This window comes from Zootoca vivipara, chromosome 2, assembly GCF_963506605.1.
Source record: "Zootoca vivipara chromosome 2, rZooViv1.1, whole genome shotgun sequence".
NCBI lineage: Eukaryota > Metazoa > Chordata > Lepidosauria > Squamata > Lacertidae > Zootoca > Zootoca vivipara.
The window spans coordinates 115,752,059-115,776,853 of NC_083277.1; the positions used below are offsets into that span (position 1 = coordinate 115,752,059).

At 48.2% G+C, this 24,795-nt stretch overlaps 1 protein-coding gene across 2 annotated transcripts in view; it reads right to left on the minus strand.

The window, feature by feature from the left end:
* Positions 1 to 22,532, minus strand: part of CTDSP2 (CTD small phosphatase 2) — a 62,803-nt gene extending 40,271 nt beyond the window's left edge. Inside the window, exon 1 of one of the 2 annotated variants that reach the window (XM_035103045.2) lies at positions 21,885 to 22,532. In XM_035103045.2, coding sequence (XP_034958936.1) covers positions 21,885 to 21,948 — 64 coding nt within the window. In that variant the 5' untranslated portion in view covers positions 21,949 to 22,532. The remainder of the gene's footprint in view (positions 1 to 21,884) is intronic. The other variant, XM_035103055.2, reaches the window with a different exon arrangement.
* Positions 22,533 to 24,795: the final 2,263 nt, after the last annotated feature.

The following is a 24,795-nucleotide window of genomic DNA, read 5'->3' on the forward strand; positions in this document are numbered from 1 at the left end:
CTGTTTTCCATAATCATAAAAAATTATCTCCCAAAGGAAATGCAAAGATGGGCAAAAACCCAGTATGAACTAAGGAATGATCTCCAAAGACCTTACTCGGCATGTGCTTTGTATTATACAGAATTGTAGCTAATCATGCCACGATTTTCTTTATAAAATTTGCAAATTGCAGCAACGTCTTGCTGTATTGGGAAAATATGCTAAAATGCAACCCACCATACATCATAATGAATGCAACCCCTTTTGAAAGAAGCAAATAATAATAATAATAATCAAATCCTGCTGGATGATGTCATCAGATGTTCCAGCCCTCCTTAGAAATGCAATACTCCAGAGAAAGGAGAAATATGTGAAATAAATAAATAACAGCTGCAAATCCTTCCATACATTTCCTTTCTGGCCATTCAAACTGTGTCCAAACTGATTGTTTCCTTTGCAACCTATTTTAACAAGAGTAAAGAAAAATACAATGTAACACCAGACAGGAAATGGATTCCAGAGCGCCCTTAGCAAGGAATGATTATTCCTCAAGTGAGGTTAGCAGAGCGGCCTGGTGGATATAAAAAAAGAGCGAGTTTCTCAGAAACAGCTCCTTTATATAGGCATGGAGACCAATGACCTAGCTCAGGGTCTCCCAAACATCTGATAGCAGAGACATTTTTCTCTCCTGTCCCAGATATACCAGAATTCCGTTCCCTTGGAAAAAGCCACCCAACATGGATCAGTGTTTGGAGTTCACAGAATCCCTCCATTGCATTTCCCCGTTTAGTCCTCTCATGGTACCCTACAGCAGAAGCAGTGTTAGAAACTCAGATATGGAAGCTACTTGCCAAATGGCACTTTAAACACAAGCCACAACGGAATGTCTAAGCCCTTTCTTATTATTGTATTAATTATCTAGGCCCTTTCTTTCCTATTAAAGGTAAAGGGACCCCTGACCATTAGGTCCAGTCGTGACCAACTCTGGGGTTGCGGTGCTCATCTCGCTTTACTGGCCGAGGGAGCCGGCGTACAGCTTCCAGGTCATGTGGCCAGCATGACAAAGCCGCTTCTGGCGAACCAGAGCAGCACACGGAAACGCCGTTTACCTTCCCGCCAGAGCAGTACCTATTTATCTACTTAGACTTTGACGTGCTACCGTATAATAAAAACTCAAATTAGTTTACAACTCATGTACTCCTTGTAGAAAAAGGTGGGATATAAAAACAATAAATAAGTTCTTCCGCTTACCTGCTTAAGAAAGCTGGAAAGGCCAGCCAGATACAGGTGTCAGTCGCCAGCCTGACATCCAGACATTGGACCCCCCAGTAGCAAAACGGCACCTGGGAAATTTCTAACACTGAGCAGGGATTCTCAAACTATGGTCTCCACCTGCTTCATCCTGATCAGGGGTCAGCAAACTTTTTCAGCAGGGGGCTGGTCCACTGTCCCTCAGACCTTGTGGGGGCGGACAATATTTTTTTGGGAACAAATATGAATGAACTAGTGTATTTCAGCCCGTTCAATAACGGGCGCTAGAACATCCTGGGGTTTGGAGAAGCGCTTGCGCAGCGCTTCTCCGAACCCTGGGACCTGTCCTTACTGTCGGCGGCAGGGGGACAGGAACGGAGGAGGAGAAAGCGCTGCTTTCTCCTCCTCCGTTCCTCTCTCCCAGCCGCCGACAGCAAGGAGACATCCTGGGGTTTGGAGAAGCGCTTGTGCAGCGCTTCTCCGAACCCTGGGACCTGTCCTTGCTGTCGGCGGCAGGGGGACAGGAACGGAGGAGGAGAAAGCGCTGCTTTCTCCTCCTCCGTTCCTCTCTCCCAGCCGCCGACAGCAAGGAGACATCCTGGGGTTTGGAGAAGCGCTTGCGCAGCGCTTCTCCGAACCCTGGGACCTGTCCTTACTGTCGGCGGCAGGGGGACAGGAACGGAGGAGGAGAAAGCGCTGCTTTCTCCTCCTCCGTTCCTCTCTCCCAGCCGCCGACAGCAAGGAGACATCCTGGGGTTTGGAGAAGCGCTTGTGCAGCGCTTCTCCGAACCCTGGGACCTGTCCTTGCTGTCGGCGGCAGGGGGACAGGAACGGAGGAGGAGAAAGCGCTGCTTTCTCCTCCTCCGTTCCTCTCTCCCAGCCGCCGACAGCAAGGAGACATCCTGGGGTTTGGAGAAGCGCTTGCGCAGCGCTTCTCCGAACCCTGGGACCTGTCCTTACTGTCGGCGGCAGGGGGACAGGAACGGAGGAGGAGAAAGCGCTGCTTTCTCCTCCTCCGTTCCTCTCTCCCAGCCGCCGACAGGAAGCAGACATCCCGGGGTTCGGAGAAGCGCTTGCGCAGCGCTTCTCCGAACCCTGGGACCTGTCCTTGCTGTCGGCGGCAGGGGGACAGGAACGGAGGAGGAGAAAGCGCTGCTTTCTCCTCCTCCGTTCCTCTCTCCCAGCCGCCGACAGCAAGGAGACATCCTGGGGTTTGGAGAAGCGCTTGCGCAGCGCTTCTCCGAACCCTGGGACCTGTCCTTACTGTCGGCGGCAGGGGGACAGGAACGGAGGAGGAGAAAGCGCTGCTTTCTCCTCCTCCGTTCCTCTCTCCCAGCCGCCGACAGCAAGGAGACATCCTGGGGTTTGGAGAAGCGCTTGTGCAGCGCTTCTCCGAACCCTGGGACCTGTCCTTGCTGTCGGCGGCAGGGGGACAGGAACGGAGGAGGAGAAAGCGCTGCTTTCTCCTCCTCCGTTCCTCTCTCCCAGCCGCCGACAGCAAGGAGACATCCTGGGGTTTGGAGAAGCGCTTGCGCAGCGCTTCTCCGAACCCTGGGACCTGTCCTTACTGTCGGCGGCAGGGGGACAGGAACGGAGGAGGAGAAAGCGCTGCTTTCTCCTCCTCCGTTCCTCTCTCCCAGCCGCCGACAGGAAGCAGACATCCCGGGGTTCGGAGAAGCGCTTGCGCAGCGCTTCTCCGAACCCTGGGACCCGTCCTTACTGTCGGCGGCAGGGGGACAGGAACGGAGGAGGAGAAAGCGGCGCTTTCTCCTCCTTCCTTCCTCTCCCCCAGCCGCCGACAGGAAGGACGCGCGCACTCTCCCCCCCCCCCGCCTCCTCCAACCGCCGCTCCTCACGGCCAGGGAGGGTTGTGAGGAGGCCTTCGCCGGCCTCCACCCCGGCGGGAGCGGCGGTTGGAGGAGGCAGAGTGGGGGGAGAGTGCGCGCGCGCAGTCTCTGCTGTCCAATCCCTGTATCCCTGGGGCACATGCGCAGTGACCCAGGGACACACGGGACATCTGGACGCAGGGACAACATGGACATTATTATATAGGATTCCTATGCCCCACAAATAACTCAGAGATGCATTTTAAAAAAAATCACACATTCTACTCATATAAAAACACCCTGAATCCCGGACTGTCCGCGGGCCGGATTGAGAAGGCAACTGGGTCGGATCCGGCCCCCGGGCCTTAGTTTGCCTAACCATGACCCTGACGGTTTGCAGCCTGTCTCCATTAAACAATCATATTGATTTTTAATTGTAGTTTTGCTGCGTCTTATTTATTATATTGTTTTTTTACTGCATCACGGTTTTAATTCCACAGAATTTGAACGTTAACACGATAAAATACGATAAAAATAATAATAAAGAAACAACGCAGGTACAATTAAGAACCATACAGCGTCTAGCATAGCAATTGCTATGAAAGATGAAAAAATAACTGAGTGGTGAACCAAGACCCTCAGCAATTTTCAGTTGGGTCTGCGAGGTGTTCGGGTGGGGGTGAGTTTGGGAGCGTGTCTCTTGGGATACAGTGGTACCTTGGCTTACAACCATAATCCGTTCCGGAGGTCCGGTTGTTAACTAAAACAGGTTATAACCCAAGGCGCGCTTTTGCCAATGGGGCCTCCCCCCAAAAAAATGGGTTGCGATAATAATAAAAAAGGGTTGTAATCCAAAAAAAAAGGGACACGCACTTCCGGGTTTGACATGGTTGTAAGGTAAAAGGTAAAGGGACCCCTGACCATTAGGTCCAGTCGTGACCGACTCTGGGGTTGCGCGCTCATCTCGCATTATTGGCCGAGGGAGCCGGCGTATAGCTTCCAGGTCATGTGGCCAGCATGACAAAGCCGCTTCTGGCAAACCAGAGCAGCACATGGAAACGCCGTTTACCTTCCCGCTGCAGCGGTTCCTATTTATCTACTTGCATTTTGACGTGCTTTCGAACTGCTAGGTTGGCAGGAGCTGGGACCAAGCAACGGGAGCTCACCCCGGATTCAAACCGCCGACCTTCTGATCAGCAAGCCCTAGGCTCAGTGGTTTAACCACAGCGCCACCTGGGTCCCGACATGGTTGTACTGTAATCCAAAACGGTTGCAAACCAAGGTACCACTGTACTTTGGGAGTTACTAGTCTACCTAGTAGGTCAGTGGCAACTGGGGAGTAGAGCATTTTCAAGGAGCTGCCTCTCCCTTTACAGAACAGGCCACTATCACAAAGGCATGTTTGTGAAGACACCATCATTGACTTACTGCTCAGAGGATAAGCCAGCGACATTTTTAACTCTCTAAGGGTTTTCAATGGGCAATTTGTGTATCTCTGAGTTCTTACCCAACTCCTAATTATTCCGTAACAATTGTAGAGGCTGCTTGTGAAGATTTTAGTCCTACATTCTTACTGCACTTAACTCAATTGTTCGCTGCTGTAAGCTTCTTTAGATATTCCCAATAGGAAAGCATTATAGTTTTAAATAAATACCTAGCTTATAATTCTCAGTAGGCCTTGAAGCCAGGTTTCAGAAACATTTCCTAAGGCTCTTTCCATTTAGATCTTTTAATAGGTGAAGGCAGAGATTGGACCTGATGTTCTCTCCCTGCAAAGCTAACCCTCTCCCAGAGCTTTGGCAGGTACATGCAAAGCTACACCCAAAATCTAGCATCTAGTAAACCCAAACCTATTCTTTGTTTATTTTAAAACTTACATCTTTCCCTTCCTCCTAAAGAAGCCCAGGGCAGCAAACAACAAGCAAAAACCCCACATTAAGCTCAGTGAATAGAGCACGAGAGTTGTGGGTTCGAGCCCCACATTGGGCAAAAGATTCCTGCATTGCAAGGGGTTGGACTAGATGACCCTCATGGTACCCTCCAACTCTATGGAATTTTAATATAGATATAGTCTGGTGCAAAGTTGTTCAATTTATCAGTAGCTTGCTACGTAAACAGTCTCTAAGCAAACTTACCTATAAAACATTAAGCAGAGTGTAAAATCAGAAGGGGGGGGGGAATCCCAGTACATGACAATAAAACCATACAAAAATCCACAGAACAGGCACACTAAAACAGCAGCAGAAAACAACAGCCAGTAGCCAAAATGTCTCAATAAAGCTAACTATGAACCCACAATAAATAAAGCCTTGGCCTGGCAAACTCTTTTTATTATGGAAAATAAAATGACAAAGTGAAAATAAGGGGCTGACATCTAAGTATATCATTTTATTTTTTTCAGGCTTTCCTTTGCAACCTATGTATTGCTTTAATGATACATGTATACTGCTTGCTCACTTGAGAGTGCGGCCAATGGAATCTGCCCTTCCCTATACTCCCATTTTGCTCTTTAAAATGGGCCCCACATCTCTTGTTTTCTACGGGACAGATCTGGGTGCAGACAAATAGGTCGGCCGCCATCTTGCTTGGTCTCAAGATACCAAACTTTGGGCCTGTGCTTGCGCTGTCTTTTTCCTCCTCAAATAAATACAGTAAATCAAAAACCTCTCCCTCCCCATCAAGCTGGATTTTGACCTGCAGGATTGACAGGAGGGGAAACGTTATTAGGAATTCTATATGTTCGCTTGCACCATCAACGGGGAAGGGAGGGAAAACGCAACATGCCGAGGGTGATTTTGAGCTGAGAAGCCGACTCTTACAACAACATTCTGGAGAGGAAAGGATTGAGCAATCTCTCCCCCCACATATTTACTGCAGGTTGCATCTGGAAATTTTCTTATTTCTTTTTTTAAAAAGAACATTATCACTGGGGCGGTGGGGTGGGAGAGAATAAGGAAAGCAACAGTAATAGTTAGTTTCAGCCAATGCCTCCAGCCTCTTCACTGAAAAGACATGAGGGAAAACAGGCAGGCACTTTCCGACTCACTTGCCTAGCAAGTTAAACCAGTTCTGGGTGTCTCTGGCACCGGCCTTAAGATGAATAAATATTCTATTACATTCCTACCCCATCCTCCCTCTACGAAGCAGAGAAGAAAAGGGCTGTTTTCGCCACCATTTTGTCCTCACAACAACCTAGAGGTTAGGGCGCCAGACGGCAACTGGACCCATCAGGGCAGAGATTGACAAGCACTTGGCTTGTAAATTTTATTGAAAGTTATTTAAGGGACTGCACACCGCTTTCAACACATTATGCAAACACTGTGTTTTAAGCTTTTGTTCTTCCACACAGGATTCCTTCTCCTCCCTCCGTGCAGCCATACGTCCCACTGCCGTCACAAAATTTCTAGCTCCAGGACACAAAGCGGGACAGTTTGCTCAGGAGCTGCCTCTTGCCACATCAGCCGACGCAATCCAGACCAACGTGTCACGACAGGCTACAGACACAGTCCTCTACGGTTCTCTACGCCTATGCACCTGGTGAACTCAATCGGTCCTAAATTGCACTCACTCTCTTCTTAGGATAACAGCCTAGACATACCTGTAAAAGCAGGGGTGGGGAACCTGAAGCCCAGTGTTAGAAACTCAGGTAAAGGTAAAGGGACCCCTGACCATTAGGTCCAGTCGTGACCGACTCTGGGCTTGCACGCTCATCTCGCATTATTGGCCGAGGGAGCCGGCGTATAGCTTCCAGGTCATGTGGCCAGTATGACAAAGCTGCTTCTGGCGAACCAGAGCAGCACACGGAAACGCCATTTACCTTACCGCCGGAGCGGTCCCTATTTATCTACTTGCACTTTGACGTGCTTTTGAACTGCTAGGTTGGCAGGAGCTGGGACCGAGCAACGGGAGCTCACCCCGTCACAGGGATTCGAACCGCCGACCTTCTGATCAGCAAGCCCTAGGCTCAGTGGTTTAACCACAGCGCCACCTGGGTCCCTACAAACTCAGGTACATAACCTAATAACCAAATGGCACAGGTAAGATCACAGGTTCCCCCGTCCAATAAAATGCAACCTAGAGACATGTCATGAGACAATAGCCCAGATTGAAGGGACATCTCTAAAATAGTTTAAAACAAACAAACCATAGAGCCAAAACAGGGGGGAAGGGGAAGGTGCCATGTGCCCCATGTCACCTGTCACATTTGAAAATCACTATGAGGGCATCAGAACCGTAATGCAAAAAAGGGGTAAGTCCTATCTGGGTGGCCTTGGTTGCTACCAAAAAAGGCTGACTGTAGCTGCAAACAGGAAGTGCCAATCAAAATGAACTGCAGTTGGGAGCCTGGGCAAGAATGTTACTATTTGAACATGGATCCATCCACACGTCATCAGGCAGATGTATTAAATATCACACACACACACACGAGTGGCTCAAGTCACTCTGACGAAAACAGCTTCAGGAGGGGGCAGAATGAATTAAGAGCAATATGGTCTAGGGAGCAGGTCCCTTAAATCTGATTCTGTAACTCCAGCTGGAAAAGGAGCCACAACACAAAACTCCTTTTAGAGCAGGCATCCCCAAACTTTGGCCCTCCAGATGTTTTGGACTACAGTTCCCATCATCCCTGACCACTGGTCCTGTTAGCTAGGGATCATGGGATTTGTAGGCCAAAACATCTGGAGGGCCGGAGTTTGGGGATGCCTGTTTTAGAGCATCATGTAGCCCCTGGATGAAAGTTGTGCACATCCCAGGGTTGTGACCAGAAGGCACACCAGGCCACATGCTTGCTGAAGTTAAGCAGGTCTGGGTCTGGACAGTGGGGTGGAAAACAAGAACTCTGATGCTGTAGCCCAGGCACCCCCAAACCTGGCCCTCCAGATGTTTTGGGACTACAACTCCCATCATCCCTGACCACTGGTCCTGTTAGCTAGGGATCATGGGATTTGTAGTCCCAAAACATCTGGAGGGCCGAGTTTGGGGGTGCCTACTGTAGCCATGCAGGGACCCAGGTGGCGCTGTGGTTAAACCACTGAGCCTAGGGCTTGCTGACCAGAAGGTTGGCGGTTCGAATCCCTGTGATGGGGTGAGCTCCCGTTGCTTGGTCCCAGCTCCTGCCAACCTAGCAGTTCGAAAGCACGTCAAAATGCAAGTAGATAAATAGGAACCGCTACAGCGGGAAGGTAAACGGCGTTTCCATGTGCTGCTCTGGTTCGCCAGAAGCGGCTTTGTCATGCTGGCCACATGACCTGGAAGCTATACGCCGGCTCCCTCGGCCAATAATGCGAGATGAGCGCGCAACCCCAGAGTCGGTCACGACTGGACCTAATGGTCAGGGGTCCCTTTACCTTTACCTTACTGTAGCCATTATGTTCTCTTCCAAGGGTAGCCAGAGGAGTGCCCTAAAGTTACTGTTGAACTGAAATTCCCATGATCCTTGAACACTGGCCAAGCTGGCTGGGGCTAATGGGAATAGAAGCCCAGTAACATCTGCGAGGCATTAGAATGACTAGCCACAGAATAGGCCAATCACTTATGCAAGTCATCATTTGATGATCACGATGCCACCATCAAGAGAGGAGCATGTATATCCGACCCCAGCCCTAAGTTCCGCACCATTTGTATACATCAACATTACAGGAGGGGATCTTCCCATTCACTGGGTTCATCTGACCACCTTCTGAATTTTAGCCTGCCTCGGGTTACGTAACATCGTGCAAAACAATATAGCGCTGCGTTACCCAATATGGAATAAGCTTGGTCACCAGAAGCTGGAGATCCAAACTCTTCGACATCTTGTTACACTGGTGCGCAAACCCCTGCAGGATCATTAATCATGTGTTGAACGGAATACAAATGTCTGCCACCAAGGAAGTGTTTCTGTCACAGGAATTCCACATTTCACACACACACACACACACACAAATCAGCACCCCCATTACGAGTGTATAGCAGGATTAGAGAACCTGTGGCCCTCCAGATGTTGACGGACTACAACTCCTATTCCCCTTGACCACTGGGCCATCTTGGCTGGGGCTGATGGGATTTGTTGCCAGACAGTGTCCCACTGTCTCCAGAAGAATTAACTGAATTGGAACCAAAGCACTTCAATTGTCCATCCATAGGAGGGAACCCGCAAGGGTTCTAATGTATTCTGGCTGGCTGTGTTTGAATGGCTGTGTTTGGATGATCAAAGCTCAGCTTAACAATGAGATACGAATGAGGCTTATGCCTCCTTGAGCAGCCTATGGTGGAAGATGCAATTAAACCAGGATGCCTCCAATTATCCTTAGTTTCCTGTTTCATCCAAACTGGGAAACCATGGTTACCAGGAAGCAATGGTTAATTAGGGACTCCTGTGTTCATGCAAAAGAACTGCAAAAGAAGATGCGAAGGGGCCATGTGCACAGACCAACCGTTTGTTCTTAAGCCAAGATATATTCGTCTGAATCAGGGCACTGTGAAGATTTCCAGCATCACAGCAAAGGCAGCAGAGACGGAAAAAGACCAGAAATACATTCAGAATTACAACCGACACCTCGCTTCTCTCCAACCCTTATTGCCTGTGCATAACGTCTTTTATTTTTACCAGCCAATGCTGGCTAATCATAGTCATTCTTAAGCTACTAAAGCAGCTCCAGGCTTCGGGGAAGCAGAATCTTCATGATAATTGACATTATCGATAAGAATGTCAATTATCACATTATTCTGTGATAATGGGAAGGGGAGTTTCTCCCCCGGCCCAATGTCACACAGCTTCAAACACAGCATCGCCCTGTTGAGGTGGGAGCAGGTGGCCGGGGTTTGTTTTGCTGGTTGAAAGCTAGTGAGGTTGTCAGGTGGATCTTGCTAACCCGTCTAAAGGTGCAACTGGTTCTACTTGGACCATATGTAGCAGCTGCCTCAAACTCTGGCAAGCAGTCAATCCTTTTCCTTCAGTCACCCTCAGCTTAACACCAATTGCTAGTTTCCTAGGAAGAGAACTTGGAGGTCTGCCAAAGTCAGAGCCTAGGCATATTTCAAGAAGAGATGCAAGACATCCCCCCCCCCCGGAAAAAATGTTAAAACGTGCTTTTAGTTGCAAGGGGTGGATAACAGGGACATTTCTGAAGTGCTTTTAAAACTACCCTATCTTAGCCCTGAACGTAAGGATTTTTTAAAAAAAACAATATGAAATGTATACTATTCTTTACCATTAAACATCAACACTGTAGGGAAAGAGGGACTTCCTGCTTTACAGAAAAGTGCAAAATCAAATGATCATGCATGAGGAACATAAATGGAACATGGGCTTTTTACACTTGTGGATTTTCCACTTGTGGCCACTGTGAGAACAGGCTGCCGAACTAGATGGCCTTCGCTCCAATGTTCTCATGCAGCATACTGTTAGTGCAGTTGTACCTTGGTTTTCGGACAGCCTAGTTCTCGAACGTTTTGGCTCCCGAACGTCGCAAACCTGGAAGTGAGTGTTCCGGTTTTCCAACGTTTTTCAGAAGCCGAACATCCAGCACAGCTTCCAATTGGCTGCAGGAGCTTCCTGCAGCCAATCAGAACCCGCGCTTTGGTTTCCAAACGTTTTGGATGGTACGACTGTACTTAAGATATTAGGTCTAGGGTGGAATTCAACATAGTATTAAGTGGGGTATGCATGGGAGGAACAAGGCTTGCTCCTGCATTGGGGCTTCTACACCCCCTAAATCTATGGGGGAGGGTTTCCTCTAACCCTCCAGCGAAGATTTCAAGAGGGCATGGAAAGGAGGGGGCATGGAAAGCAGACCTTGTTCTGGACACACAACGATTTGGTTGAATCCCACCCCTAAGTTCTGAGACTGAGCGAGACCAGCCAGAGTGGCACCCTTGAAGCTTCTCCTCTGCCTTGACTCCTGCAGCCTAACACAGTAAAGCACATTCAAGCCCCTATGTGCTACTTGTTTCACAGGCACGCAAGACGGGACAGTAGTCAGGTTTTATTTACTGTATTCCTTGGCACAACAGCTTCTGAGCAATAAGAACTTAGACTTTTTGTAAGAGCAGCCTTAAAAGCGCTCCATTTCTGTGCACACTGGGAACTTGCTAACGACACAGAAATGAATACTCACGTCACTGTTTGCCATAAGCAGAGCAAGGGGGAGGGGAAATTCAAGCAAGCCAGCAGCAAATGTGTAGAAGCATGCCCATCAAAGACACAGGCATTTCTCAAATTCTTAGGCACCAGCAACGTATATTTAGGCAGCCAAGCTATTGTGCACCTGGGATTTTGCAAGGTTTAGACCACAGCCCCCATTTGTTCACTAAAGTTGCATTAAGTTACAAGAATATAAATCCACTTGCACTTCAAGAGGGGGGCAGACACAGAGAGAGGGGGGCAGAGAGAGGTGGAAGCGTCTACAGAGCACAAACTTACAGTAGTAACTTCCAGGAGTTTTGCCCCATCACATCTTTTGCAGAAACAAAACAAACCAACCTATTGACACCTTATGGGTTAACAGATTTATTACAATAGAAAGCTGGAACAGGGGTCACTTCATTCAGTGCACACTTGACAAGTGTGTACATTGCAGATAGATTTGTTTGTTTATAAAAGGTATTCATACACTTACAGTTCATGTAACACAACCAAGTGGTGCGCAGCAATTATGTACGCAAACACAAAACGGTTGCCTGATCAAAAGCACTTTTGGGGTTTTCAAGACACACCTGAAAATGGAAAGCGAGGAGGGCACCTCCCAAATCTCTGCTGGAAGATTGTTCCATCGCCTATAGAAGATATAGATACACACAGATATAGAGGGTGGCGGGTGGCAAGACAGTCAGTGAAGACAATCCTACGTGAAGCCAAAACGTGTACAAGATATTGTGTGGACTTCTTGGTATTGGGAGTTCAGAGCTAGAGTGTACCGGTATGTCCTAGACCTAGGGCAGGCACGGCCAAACTTGGGACTACAACTCCCATCATCCCTAGCTAAAAGTACCAGTGGTCAGGGATGATGGGAATTGTAGTCCCAAAACATCTGGAGGGCCGAGTTTGGCCATACCTGTAGACCTAAGGTCTAGCAGGGTTCTTAAACTTGGGTTAACACGTAACTTCCGGTGTCGCTTTGCCCTTCTATGGGCACCAAACATGGCTGCCGCCGGCTTCAAAAGTCGCTTGTACACATGTCAGGAAGTGCGTCGACACAACTTCCGGTGTCGCTCTGCCCATCTATGGGCACCAAAAATGGCCGCCGACACCGGAAGTCGCGCCTATGCACTTCCAGACATGCGTAGATGCGACTTTTGAAGCCGGTGGCGGCCATTTTTGGTGCCCAAAGAAGGGCAAATCGGAAAGAAAAAAATGGCCGCCGGGAGGAGAAAATTACGGAGAAAAACGGGAGACGAAGTGATATGGGGGACCACCAGGAAAAGGTAAGTAAAAACAGGGGTTTCCCGGGGAAAACGGGGTACTTGGCAGCTATGGTCAGGGACCACATTCCCTTCTGTTCAACATTCTAGGGCCTGAGTTCCAGTGGTGGGCAGGGCCAGAGGGAAAAACTTGGGTCCTCGGCTGTTGTCAAACTCCTGACCACTGGTCCTCCTAGCTATGGATGATGGAGATCCAAGTTTGAGAAACACTGGCAAGGAAAGCTCCCCCTCCTGTCAAGCTGTGACACTTCATATATAGGCTGCGGCAGGGGGTGGCAGGGTCTTTACATGGCAGGTTGACCACTTCAGAGACATCTGTGACCCTTCCTTTGAAATAAATCAAATCTCAAGTCCAGGGACAGGGAAGCTTTTTTAGGTCAGGGACTTACCTTCCAAGTCCCGGACTGCAGAATCCGGGACCAGCAGCCGTGTGACACCGGAAGTTGCATCGACGTAACTTCCGGTGTCGCTTTGCCCTTCTATGGGCACCAAAAATGGCTGCCGCCGGCTTCAAAAGTCGCTTGTACACATGTCAGGAAGTGCGTCGACACAACTTCCGGTGTCGCTCTGCCCATCTATGGGCACCAAAAATGGCCGCCGACACCGGAAGTCGCGCCTATGCACTTCCAGACATGCGTAGATGCGACTTTTGAAGCCGGTGGCGGCCATTTTTGGTGCCCAAAGAAGGGCAAATCGGAAAGAAAAAAATGGCCGCCGGGAGGAGAAAATTACGGAGAAAAACGGGAGACGAAGTGATATGGGGGACCACCAGGAAAAGGTAAGTAAAAACAGGGGTTTCCCGGGGAAAACGGGGTACTTGGCAGCTATGGTCAGGGACCACATTCCCTTCTGTTCAACATTCTAGGGCCTGAGTTCCAGTGGTGGGCAGGGCCAGAGGGAAAAATGGGTGGAGCAATGGGTACAAATTGTATGCTTCATATTGTAGGCTAGTTTCTATGCATATACCTAAACCCTTCTCTCTCTATCCCCCCTACTCTTGGGATATAAAGGGAAGAGGAAACATGACAAAAGTATTTATCTAGGGTTGCCATACAGACATACTCAGAATACTGCAGTTGGAAGCAGTGTCTGCGCAGAAATCAGCTAAATGCCTGGGAAAATCCAGATGTATGGCAACTGTCATCGTCAATGTCATTTTTGCAGATTTTCATTAAAAATAGCTTTTAAATGTCATGTTTTTTTGGCCATTTCCCCGGAGAAGCTCAACAGCATTGGGCAAAACTTTTTTTTAAAAAAAAGCTCAACATCTTTGCCAAAAAAAAAAAAAAAGCTCGCAACTTTTCTGATTTTCACTTTTTGAAATACGGCAACACACATTTATCCAACTGAAACCCCACCTCCCAGCCAATGAGTGCAAAGACACTGAGGAGATTGACAAGAGCTTTGCAGGCCAGTTTTACTGAATGAATGCTCCTTGTGGTGCAGCACTATATTGTGTCTGTTTTAGGGGCATGTGCAGAATTCAGCGGGACTCGCTGAACATTAAGACGCTCCAAACTCCCTGCGGGGATGGACTTGGAGCAGGGTTACAATATGTGCGCACCCAGTTTCTCACTGCCTTACGATTCCTGGCAAGGGGCTTTTGAAAGTCAAACTTTGCTTGAAATGTGAACAGGGTGGAGGTGAAATAACTGGAGCTACAACCAAAGAAGCTGTGAGGTGTAGCAATCTTCAAGTCTACATTTCTCCCCTCCCCAAAAAGGCACCCACCCAACTGGCTTGTCAGGCGACACTACAATCTACCAAATTGTAGAGAACTACAAACTTTGGTAATAATTAGGGATGGATCTGTGTTGCTGCTACCAACTGATGATAACATCTGTTCTCTCTACTTTCCTTTCCACAGGATACAAAGCAAAACTCTCTTCTAGACAATTGGGGGTGGGGAGGGAAAGGGGAAATGGATATGTACAACCCAGAGAAACCCTTCTCCACCCCCAACGTCTAGGCTTTGATATCAAATGCTTTGGCACCCGGCCAGCAGAGCCCTGCATGTGCAGTATGCATGGAATCCTAGGCATAACATTTTTATGTTGCTGGATATTCCTAAGGAAATTTGATTGTATTGGAACTGATGTTTTAAATCCAGAAGCATGGATAAAGTAGTTTGTTTAAAAGTCTTTTTTAAAAAATCAAGTACAGTGGTACCTCTACTTACAAATAACTCTACTTACAAATGGAGCTCAGTCCGCCATCTTGGATGCGGTTTAGATAGGATTTTTTCTACTTACGAATTTTTAGATAGGGTTGCTTCGACTTACGATTTTTTTCTCCCAATGCATCCCTATGGGATTCGACTTACAAATTTTTTCGACTTACAAATGTGTGTTCGGAACGCATTAAATTCGTAAGTAGAGGTACCGCTGTAAAGCTGTAGAGCTGTGTTTCCCAAACTTGGGTCTACGATTTCACTCATCCCTGATCGCTGGTCCTGCTAGGTAGGGATGATGGGAGTTGTAGTCCAAAAAACAGCTGGAGACCCAAGTTTGGATAGGTCTATCAAAAGCTACAACTGATGAGAGTTAAACTCCCCAAACCCGTCGCAAACTACACTTCCCAGGATTCTTTGGGGCAGGATGGAGTGGGGTGACATGAATGGACCAGAGCTTACACCCCTGGTTTCCCTGCCAGGGAAGGGAGGGAGGGGCTGGAAGGAAGGAAAAGCTCAGGAAGGCTTGCAGCACCACTCATACCCATGCCGGGATGGAGGATGGGAAGGACGACTTCCTTAGATGCTTTGGGGGGGCCTTCCTCAGAACAGAGAATGGGGTCAGGGGAAATTTTTGCCTCCGAGAACAAGAAAAGCTTTGGGCAGATGGTGGGTGGAGAACCTGCCATTTCCTGGAAGGTTCCAATGCCGCTCACTATGTCTTGGTGCAAGGCTTACAACAAAAGCACACTGTGTGTATATCACATACACATACATGTGAAGCATCATCAGTAATTTGCTTCAAATGTGGGGTGGGGGGAGCTGATCCACAAGATTGGACCTCATACCACTTAATTTCTGTTATTATTTTACTGTTTTTATGTTGATTTGTACAACATTTACATTACACACACACACTCACTCAATAAATACACAGAGAAACAAAACGTAGCTTTTCTGGTTACCAAGTTGCCCGATGTGTTTTGAGTCATATTTTTCAACCAGCAAGGCAACACTCTCTCTCTCTCTCCCCCCCCCCTCTCTCAGAGGACAGCAGGCAAGATTTTGGGAAGGTCTTCCTTGACTCCTCCCCCAACCCAGGGCTTGGCTTTCCTAGATATTGTCAAGACTTACATTGCTGTCCTATTTCCTTTCCATTATGGGTGGCAGTTTCCTCTAAGCCAGGGGTCCCCAAACTAAGGCCCGGGGGCTGGATGCGGCCCAATCGCCTTCTAAATCCGGCCCACGGACGGTCCAGGACTCAGCATGTTTTTACATGAATAGAATGTGTCCTTTTATTTAAAATGCATCTCTGGGTTATTTGTGGGGCCTGCCTGGTGTTTTTACATGAGTAGAATGTGTCCTTTTATTTAAAAAGCATCTCTGGGTTATTTGTGGGGCATAGGAATTCGTTCATATTTTTTTTTTCAAAATATAGTCCGGCCCCCCACAAGGTCTGACGGCTGGCCCCGTCCTGGAAAAGTTTGCTGACCCCTGCGTCTAAGCCCAGAGGAAGCAATAATGATCTCCCATATGAACCATCCCCATCTTTGGTTTTCCGCCTTTGCTCAGGCCTTCATTTAAGCCCTGCCAACCTGTATTACCAGTCCTGGGACATACGCTTTAATAACAGAGGCGTCTCTGAGTAGATTTTCATCACTGCCAGCTGACTGCAGCCCTGCCCGCACCCACCTAGGGGAAGAGGCAACAGCTTGCGGGTCAAAATGTGTTTGTTTGCATATGTACATGCTTGATGGCTGCTCTTGTTAGAGACCAACCTGCAGAGCTAGTGGCAAAAATCATGGTGCAGGCACCTAGGGATGTGAGATTTACACGCAGAGAGACACACACACGCTTTCACTGTGTGGTCCCAGTCCCTGATTCTGCAAGAGGAGGCTCAGGTATTAGTATATAGGTGGGGGAACTTGTGGCCTCCATTTCCCATCAGCTTCCGCCAGCATGGTCCAAGCTGAGGGATGATAGCTGGACTCTGGAAGCACCCAGAGCACATCAAGATGGCTACCTGGAGATGGAGTAAGCACACCTAAGGAGCATAGCTGCCAAGTTTTCCCTTTTCTCGCGAGGAAGCCTATTCAGCATAATGGAATTTCCCTTTAAAAAAGGGAGAACTTGGCAGCTATGCTTTGTTGTTTAGTCGTTTAGTCGTGTCCGACTCTTCGTGACCCCATGGACCATAGCACGCCAGGCACTCCTGTCTTGCACTGCCTCCCGCAGTTTGGTCAAACTCATGTTCGTAGCTTCGAGAACACTGTCCAACCATCTCGTCCTCTGTCGTCCCCTTCTCCTAGTGCCCTCAATCTTTCCCAACATCAGGGTCTTTTCCAAGGATTCTTCTCTTCTCATGAGGTGGCCAAAGTATTGGAGCCTCAGCTTCACGATCTGTCCTTCCAGGGAGCACTCAGGGCTGATTTTCTTAAGAATGGATAGGTTTGATCTTCTTGCAGTCCATGGGACTCTCAAGAGTCTCCTCCAGCACCATAATTCAAAAGCATCAATTCTTTGGCGATCAGCCTTCTTTATGGTCCAGCTCTCACTTCCATACATCACTACTGGGAAAACCATAGCTTTAACTATACGGACCTTTGTCGGCAAGGTGATGTCTCTGCTTTTTAAGATGCTGTCTAGGTTTGTCATTGCTTTTCTCCCAAGAAGCAGGCGTCTTTTAATTTCGTGGCAGCTATGCTAAGGAGGTATATATGAGTGCGAAGAATGCTTGTCCACTGTATTGCCCGAGTATTTGTGCATTTCTTTAAACGGGGAGACGGGGAGGAAGACAGCACAAAGGGGAGGGTCATGCAAGCATTCATATTCAATCCTATCCTTAACCCACCTTTATGCTTGAATATCGTGACATATCTGCAACCATATTCAAGATAACAGCCTCAATTTCCCCCACAACACTGGAAGTTACAGAGGAGGGCTTTGTTTATTCCTTAAAATAATAATAATAATAATAATAATAATAATAATAATAATAATAATAATAATGCAGCTAGACTCTTGCATTTGGTTACATGGATTTCAAGGAAAGCCTTGCACAAAGGCTTGCAGCCCAGAGTTCGAGAACCACAAGACTAAACTGATTTTATCCTAAACAGTCCAAGAGAAATGACAGGCCACTGGTGGGGGGGGGAATCTCTACGCAGATCCTAGCAGTAGCAATAACAAATCTCAATGGCCCAAATGGCCCAGATCCTGATCGTGGGAACATTTCCCACCCCCAGTTTGAGACTCCAGGAGTCTCTCGCCTGTGTGTCAATGAACCAGTGACCTCCCTGAACTCTTAAGGATACAGGATACAGCTATCTGTGCTGCATATATATTTCACACCCATTTGCTTCTCATACACAAAATCATTTCTTTATTTTCATTTCCCCTTTCCCGCCAGCTTCTTCCTGAAATTCAAGGTGGCTTACAACACAATAAGTTCCAAATAATAATAATAATAATAATAATAATGCAATTGGGGGAGGGAATCAGTTAATCAAATTTCTTCACATAATAGGGAAACTAAACCTGTTTGATCCCTAACCTAGCCATTCAGAGCTAAGTTCAGCCAAGGAACCATTATGGCCTGACCTTCCCTAAACCTAGAAGGGAAGGGAGTTCCTCAGTCAAAGAGCAGTGACTGAGAACAATGATCCATGAATTCCTTCCCCCAGCTTATCTTGCTGGACATCCGTTATTCAAGAGCTGAGAACTGTCAACATTACATTTTCTTTATCATTCCTCACCACCCAAAAGCCCTGGATAAATATCCCCAGCTCCTTCAGGGTAGCTACAACTAGATCCTGCCAGCACAACCTCTCCTTGGTAAAAATCTCTCCTCTGAGTCGCTCCCTGCCTCCAGTTGACAGGATACTTGAGCTTTCTCCTGGGCCTTTTTGTAAATGTGAAATCCATAAGAAGGCAGTACGGTATTGAAAAGAGCAGCTCTTACTTTCTCTAAACGGCTGGCGAGGACCCAAAACCAAACAGGGGCACATTCCCACGATAAAGAGATTATAGCGAACCACTCAAAATCCTCGCCTGTTGCTGATCGAGCCAGTAAAAGTGACTTGCATTCTCGGTGCCACCCACAGAGACTGCACACATACACAGAGACACCTCATCATTATCTATAGCCTCCGTTTAAATGCATTGGCTATAAAAAGAGCAGAAACCAGGACCAGTAAACACCTCTAATTTTGTTTATTAGTTTTACAAGAGTAACCTCTGACACCTGGAGAAAGCTGGAGTCATCTTGTCGCTAACTAGCTGCCTTTCGCACCAAAACACTCGGACCCCACGGGGACCCTTCTCTGTTTTGCCTCTTGTTTATCCGCAAGAGGATTCCATATCCAAGTTAGTTAGTCCTCTCCTCTCCTGGGCGATTGCCATCACAGCCTCCATTTTCCTTAACAGCGACAAGTCAAAAAAGCCTGGGAAATGGGACAGAGCTGAGACTGAGATGTGCAAGAAGAAAAACTGAACCCCTTTCAGGCATCAACAGGAAGCAAAGAAACATGACAAGGAAAGACAGATAGAGAGACTTGGAATTTTTCTCTCAACATTTTTCTTTACTCAAGTAACCAACATTTAGCACTGCATTATTCATTAATGTAATAAGGTTTTTTTTTTTAAGTGCTTTCCAGACAAACTCCACTAAGCAGTTTATAGAAAATGAAAAGGCATGAATTAAAAATAGGTAACACAAACAGCAAATACAAGCTGCAGGGAAAGCTTTTCAAAACTCCAGCTTCGTTCACCCCTCTTACACACAGCTTAATACTACCGGTATGCATGTTTACTCAAGACCTACTGAGTTTAGTGGGACTTGCTCCCAAGTATGCAGACATAGGATTATTGCAGCCTAAATCCTCAAAACCAGGCACTTTCGCTTCTCTAAACAGGTGGTCACTCAAGCTGAATGCTAAGCTCTCAAGTGGTCCAAAAGAGGACATAAAGCTTACCAAACATACCAGCACCCTACTTTCCCCCAAATCAACACACTCCATAGAACTAAACCAAGGGCCTGGGATAGCTCAGTTGGCAGAGCATGAGAATCTCAATCTCAGGGTCGTGGGTTCGAGCCCCATCAGGGGGTTGGACTAGATGATCCTTATGGTCCCTTCCCACTCTACAACTCTATGATTCTATAAAGGGATAGCACTCATTAAATCGCAATACATTAAAAAAGAGACACACAGCAACCTCTGCAGCCTTCCAGATGGCTGAAATTTAGATCTAGCAAATATCTGTCAAGACCACGGGCACTTCACAGGGTTCACATACAGACACACACAGGACCAGCACAAGGGGGGTGGGGGGAGACAAGCAGTAAATGACAAAAATTCAGGAGCCAAGGACTTCATGCCCAATGAGGTCCAAGAACTTCTGGGGTAAAAACTGGCACTCCACAACCTCTTTTAGAAAATCCCACCTTAACCAAGAGTCAAGAGAGATGAAGAGAAAAATATGCCGTTTACATTGTCCAGAGGTTACAAATAAATAACCACACCAAAAGAAACACACCCCAAACAGTATTATTTGTTTATTGTTATTACTTCTATTATTTTGCAAGCAGATCTGTCCAGGAGCATTCAGGGCAACAAACAAACTTGCAGCCTAAGCCCACAGAGAAGGCGAGGGAAGACGGTGATCGTATGCACACTGACTTGGGAGTAAGTCCCTTGGGATGTTCTTGCAAGTAAAAAGCATGCATTGGGGTTGGGCTGCCCAGCATCACACAGGGTGGATCAGTCAGATGCACCCAACAGAGGACAGCGTCCATTTCCCCCCCCCCCTTTATACCCCACCCTGTGATGCTTAGCCCTTTGCAATAGGAATTCTAGAGGCCCCTTCTGTCAAGAACATAAGGGGAGGGGAAGCTGCCGGCCAATAGCGGAGAAGCAAAGGCTGGACAGCAAACATCAGCTGAATAAACACAGGCAGAAATAAAAGAGGTGGGGAGAGGAGAGAGGTTTGTGGCAAAGGAAAAATGCCAGCGCTTCCAAACAGGTCGTGGGAGGCAAACTGGTTTTAAAACACACACACCCCAAACAAGCCATCTTTCAAAAATATGAAATACAGTGCATTTCACCACGGAGGGAAATGTCAAGGAGAGCTGATTAAAAAGGTGGAGTCAGTACTCTGGGGAAGAAACTGCAAGAAGCAGACCGGTTTCCTTGACACACTAAACCCAAAACTGTCAGCCTCAAATGCCCTTAATAGCACCGCCACTCGACTCCCTGCGCATCCTACGCATCGGGAGATTTGGAAAAGATGCGTGGAATATCCAGACTCAGAACTACGTCCATTTTGTAGGGCTCTGGTCCATAGAATTTAAAAAACAACAACATGTGGGGGGGTTGTGTTTTTTTTTTTTGAGGGGGGACGTTTGCCTGGGGAAGAACTTCGCCTTCACTCGAGTCCAGATTAAAGGCCGGCTATCCGACAGGTCGTCAGGAATTATGCCTATAGATGGGCATTTAAATTTTCCGACTTGAAGGGTGGGGGAAAAAAAATTAAGACACGCTTCACATTCTGATCGGTTCGGAAGCAAAATGAGGGATTCGCGTGTCTTACGCACGCGCGCAAAAGAGAGAGCGCGGGGTGGGGGAGGTCGTATGAAAAACAAACGCTGGGATGGCTCTTGCCACATAACAGGGATGTGGTTTTTTTGGGGGGGTCCCCCAAATCCCAGCCTCTCAAGAACAGGCATGGGGGGGGGGCGATTCAGAGCAACAAACAAAAACAAGCACCCCTCCCTCGCCTTTTCGCACTCACCTCGCTGTAGGAAGCCAGCATCGGAAGAAAGCCCCCTACTTTTCCCCAAGCCTAGCGAGGAAGGGCGGGGTGAGGAGAGATTTTTTTTTGGGGGGGGGGACGACGTCTCTGCCAAAAGGGCTACAGATTTAGAAGATATATTAGACGGGGAAATGACAGCCAGTGGAGCCACATGGATCGTCCGTATAAAAATGGGGACAGCGTTCTGTAAGATGAGAGGCTTCCCCAGGAACTGGGGTGAGAATGGGGTGTTTGTGGCGGGGGGGGGAATATGTGAGTGTTTTCAGGGCGCGTGCACACCCCCGCCTTCTTCCTCCCCCGCCAGGGTTCAAGGGATCTCCCTGCCCCGCACAGATCGAGAGCAGAGCGCGCGCAAACACACACACACACTCGCCGGCTGTTTTCGCCGCCCCGCCGAAAGGAAAAGCGAAAATCAACAAACTTTCCAAGTCCCGCCGTTCCCTTACCTTGTTTCGAAAGCACCAAGGCTTCGTCCCTCTGCACTTGGGTGATGATGGACCGGCTTTCCATCTAACAATCCCACAGACCCTGGGGATCCTTTGGTTGGGAGGAGGAGGAGGAAGGAGGAGGAGGAGGAGGAGGGGGTGGAAAGGAGGGAAATGTCCAGGGAGGAGGAGGAGGAACGGGGTGGGGTGGGGGGAGCGCAACGGAGCACGATGTCGCCCACTCCCTCCTCAGTTGCAAAACCCCGGAGGAAGCCGCGCGCGAAGGCAGCGACGCAGATGCTCCTCAGATCGGGTCCAACATGGAGAATCCAGGGCTGAAGCGAGGGAGGGAGGGAGGAGGAGGAGAGGAAGGAGGAGGGGGACCACTCACACACTCACACACACTCACACACACTCACGAGAGAGAGAGAGAGAGGAATGGGACACAGGCGGTTTCCAGTCCCCCCGCCTCCTCCTTCCTCCAGATAAACAACCAGCCGCAGCTCCCTTTTGCAGCTCGCCTCCTGCCTGACAGCTCCCCGGAACCGGGTGCAATGGGCGCCCGGGCGCGCACAGGGCAAAGGCGCAGGTGCGGGGGAGCCCCGCTCGCTGTTGCAACGTTCGAAAGCTTTTGTTATTTTGTTGCCAGTCCGGGGGCTTCTCCACGCAGAGAGAGCAGCCTTGAAACCGCTCCGGCCTCGCGATTGGTCCGGCGCGAGGGGGGAGGGTGGGCGGCGCCAGAAACTCTACTATGCGGTGTTTACCTAACAAACATTCCAGCTGCCGGAGGGAAAGGGAAGGGCAGCCGAGGCCACGCCTCCTCGGGGGTGGGCTGGAAGGGCTGGCGAGGGCGGCCGGAGGGAGAGAGGCTTCCTAGAGGCCGCCGCTCCGCCGTGCGCTTGCACTTTTCAGGCCGGCTGCAGTGCCCTCCTAAAAATTAAAAGCTAAACACTAGAGCAAGTACAGCGCTCCAGGGAAATCAATGCATGTATTTATCGGCCGTGTAAAGCAATAAAAGATGAGAAAGTTCTTTCCTGTCAATCAAGAGCAGTCAATTATCAAACGTGGGGTTTTTGAAAAGCTAGCGAGCAAGCACCGCCCTTGGTGAGCGACTCCGAGTAGTCCGCGGAAGCTGCATGGGCGGAACCCTTTCCAAAGTTTTCAAAAACACTAATGAGAACGCGATCTTCCCTGAAGTGAGCGGGGGGGGGGTGGCTCAGGTGAGTAAACAGGAGGCTGTTAAAGAAAGGGGAACTCTTTCTGTACTATCGCCAACCTCCCCTCCGGCCTCCAAAAGCAAAGCCATGATCACCAGGACAAGTTAAGACCGCGCAAAGCAAACAGGACTTTCCTAGAGAAGAATTGGGTGTGGAAGAGGAAGTGCATTTCTTTCCAGGCATGGCTGGTGACTTCATATAGATCCGGCCCTAGTTATAGCTCTTGTGTTGTTGCTTCCAACAGAGTCCAGTTGTTTCATGCATTTAATCCTAATTCTAAATATTTCCCTTCTTTCTATATGGTCCAAACACCTATGCATATAAACTTCTCTATCTTTGCTTTTGCCTTCTGTGCAATGGTTCCCCCAGACCCAAATGGAAAATATATCACTGAAAAACTGGGACTGGGGCTGGCCGGGGCGGGGGTGCAGTGGGGTGGGGGGGAGAGAGAGAGAGATGGGGAGGTAAGATATTTTGTTTGAGGAACCCGTGATCTTTCCCCTGGCAGAACATTCTTCTTTCCTAAACTAGAAACATACCGTAGGAAAGAAAAACAGAACAGGCTGCCCTGCATATGCAATTTTGACATCAGCAGCCAGTTGACCAATTGCCTCCCTCCTCTCACACCAGTTTACATTATTGCAAACACTGCCACCACGATGACCAACAAACACGGGTTTCAGCATTTGGGTCACAACTAAAATGCAAACTCATGGTGGATTGGATATTAAAATTTGGGTTCCCCAACAAATTCCAGAATTCATATTTGTACCAATAAATTAAGTTGTGGGTGCAATCCTTTACACCCTTACCTTGGAGTAAAATACTGCTGTCTTTGCATAGCTCCTGACTCAGTTTGCTGTCTCATCATTCCAGTTATTTCAAATCAGCAACTATATCGCCTGCAATGCAGAATGTTATCTCCATCACACCTTCCACCCATTCCATAGCTGATTCACCTCCCCTGTTAGCTGTGGAGGAAAAACGGAAGCCCAGCTTGCTTCAGCAGATGGGAGAGAAGAGGAAGCAACATGGCTGGGGAGGGCCGGGGACCGAGGAACTGCTGCAACTTCTCCTGCTACTTATTTTTTATCATTCTTCATTGAACTTATTAGTTCCTTTCTTTACCAATGTAATTCAAAGTGACAACAATAAATAAATAACACATACGTAAAACACAACATGGCAAAATCTGAAATGCATTCATATTTTTAAAAGGCAGGATTAAAATACCCCACGCACTGAAGGAGTCCGCAGATAATTAAAAGCCAAAGGCCTGGTGGGAAATAAATAATAATAATAAATTTTTATTTATACCCCGCCCTCCCCAGTCAAAATCGGGCTCAAGGCGGCTCACACCAATAAAATTACAATAAAACATAAAAAGCAATTGATTAAAATACAGATTAAAATACAGTATTAAAATTTAAAATGCAGCCTCATTTTAAGTAGTCCATAAATCCAAGCCATGAGGGAGGAAAACACAGGGGTCAGACTAAGTCCAACCCAAAGGCCAGGCGGAACAGCTCTGTCTTGCAGGCCCTGCGGAAAGATGACAAATCCCGCAGGGCCCTGGTCTCCTGTGAAAGAGCGTTCCACCAAGTTGGGGCCAATGCTGAAAAGGCCCTGGCCCTAGTAGAGGCCAATCTAGCCACCTTATGGCTCGGGATCTCCAGAATATTGTTGTTTGTGGACCTTAAGGTCCTCCGCGGGGC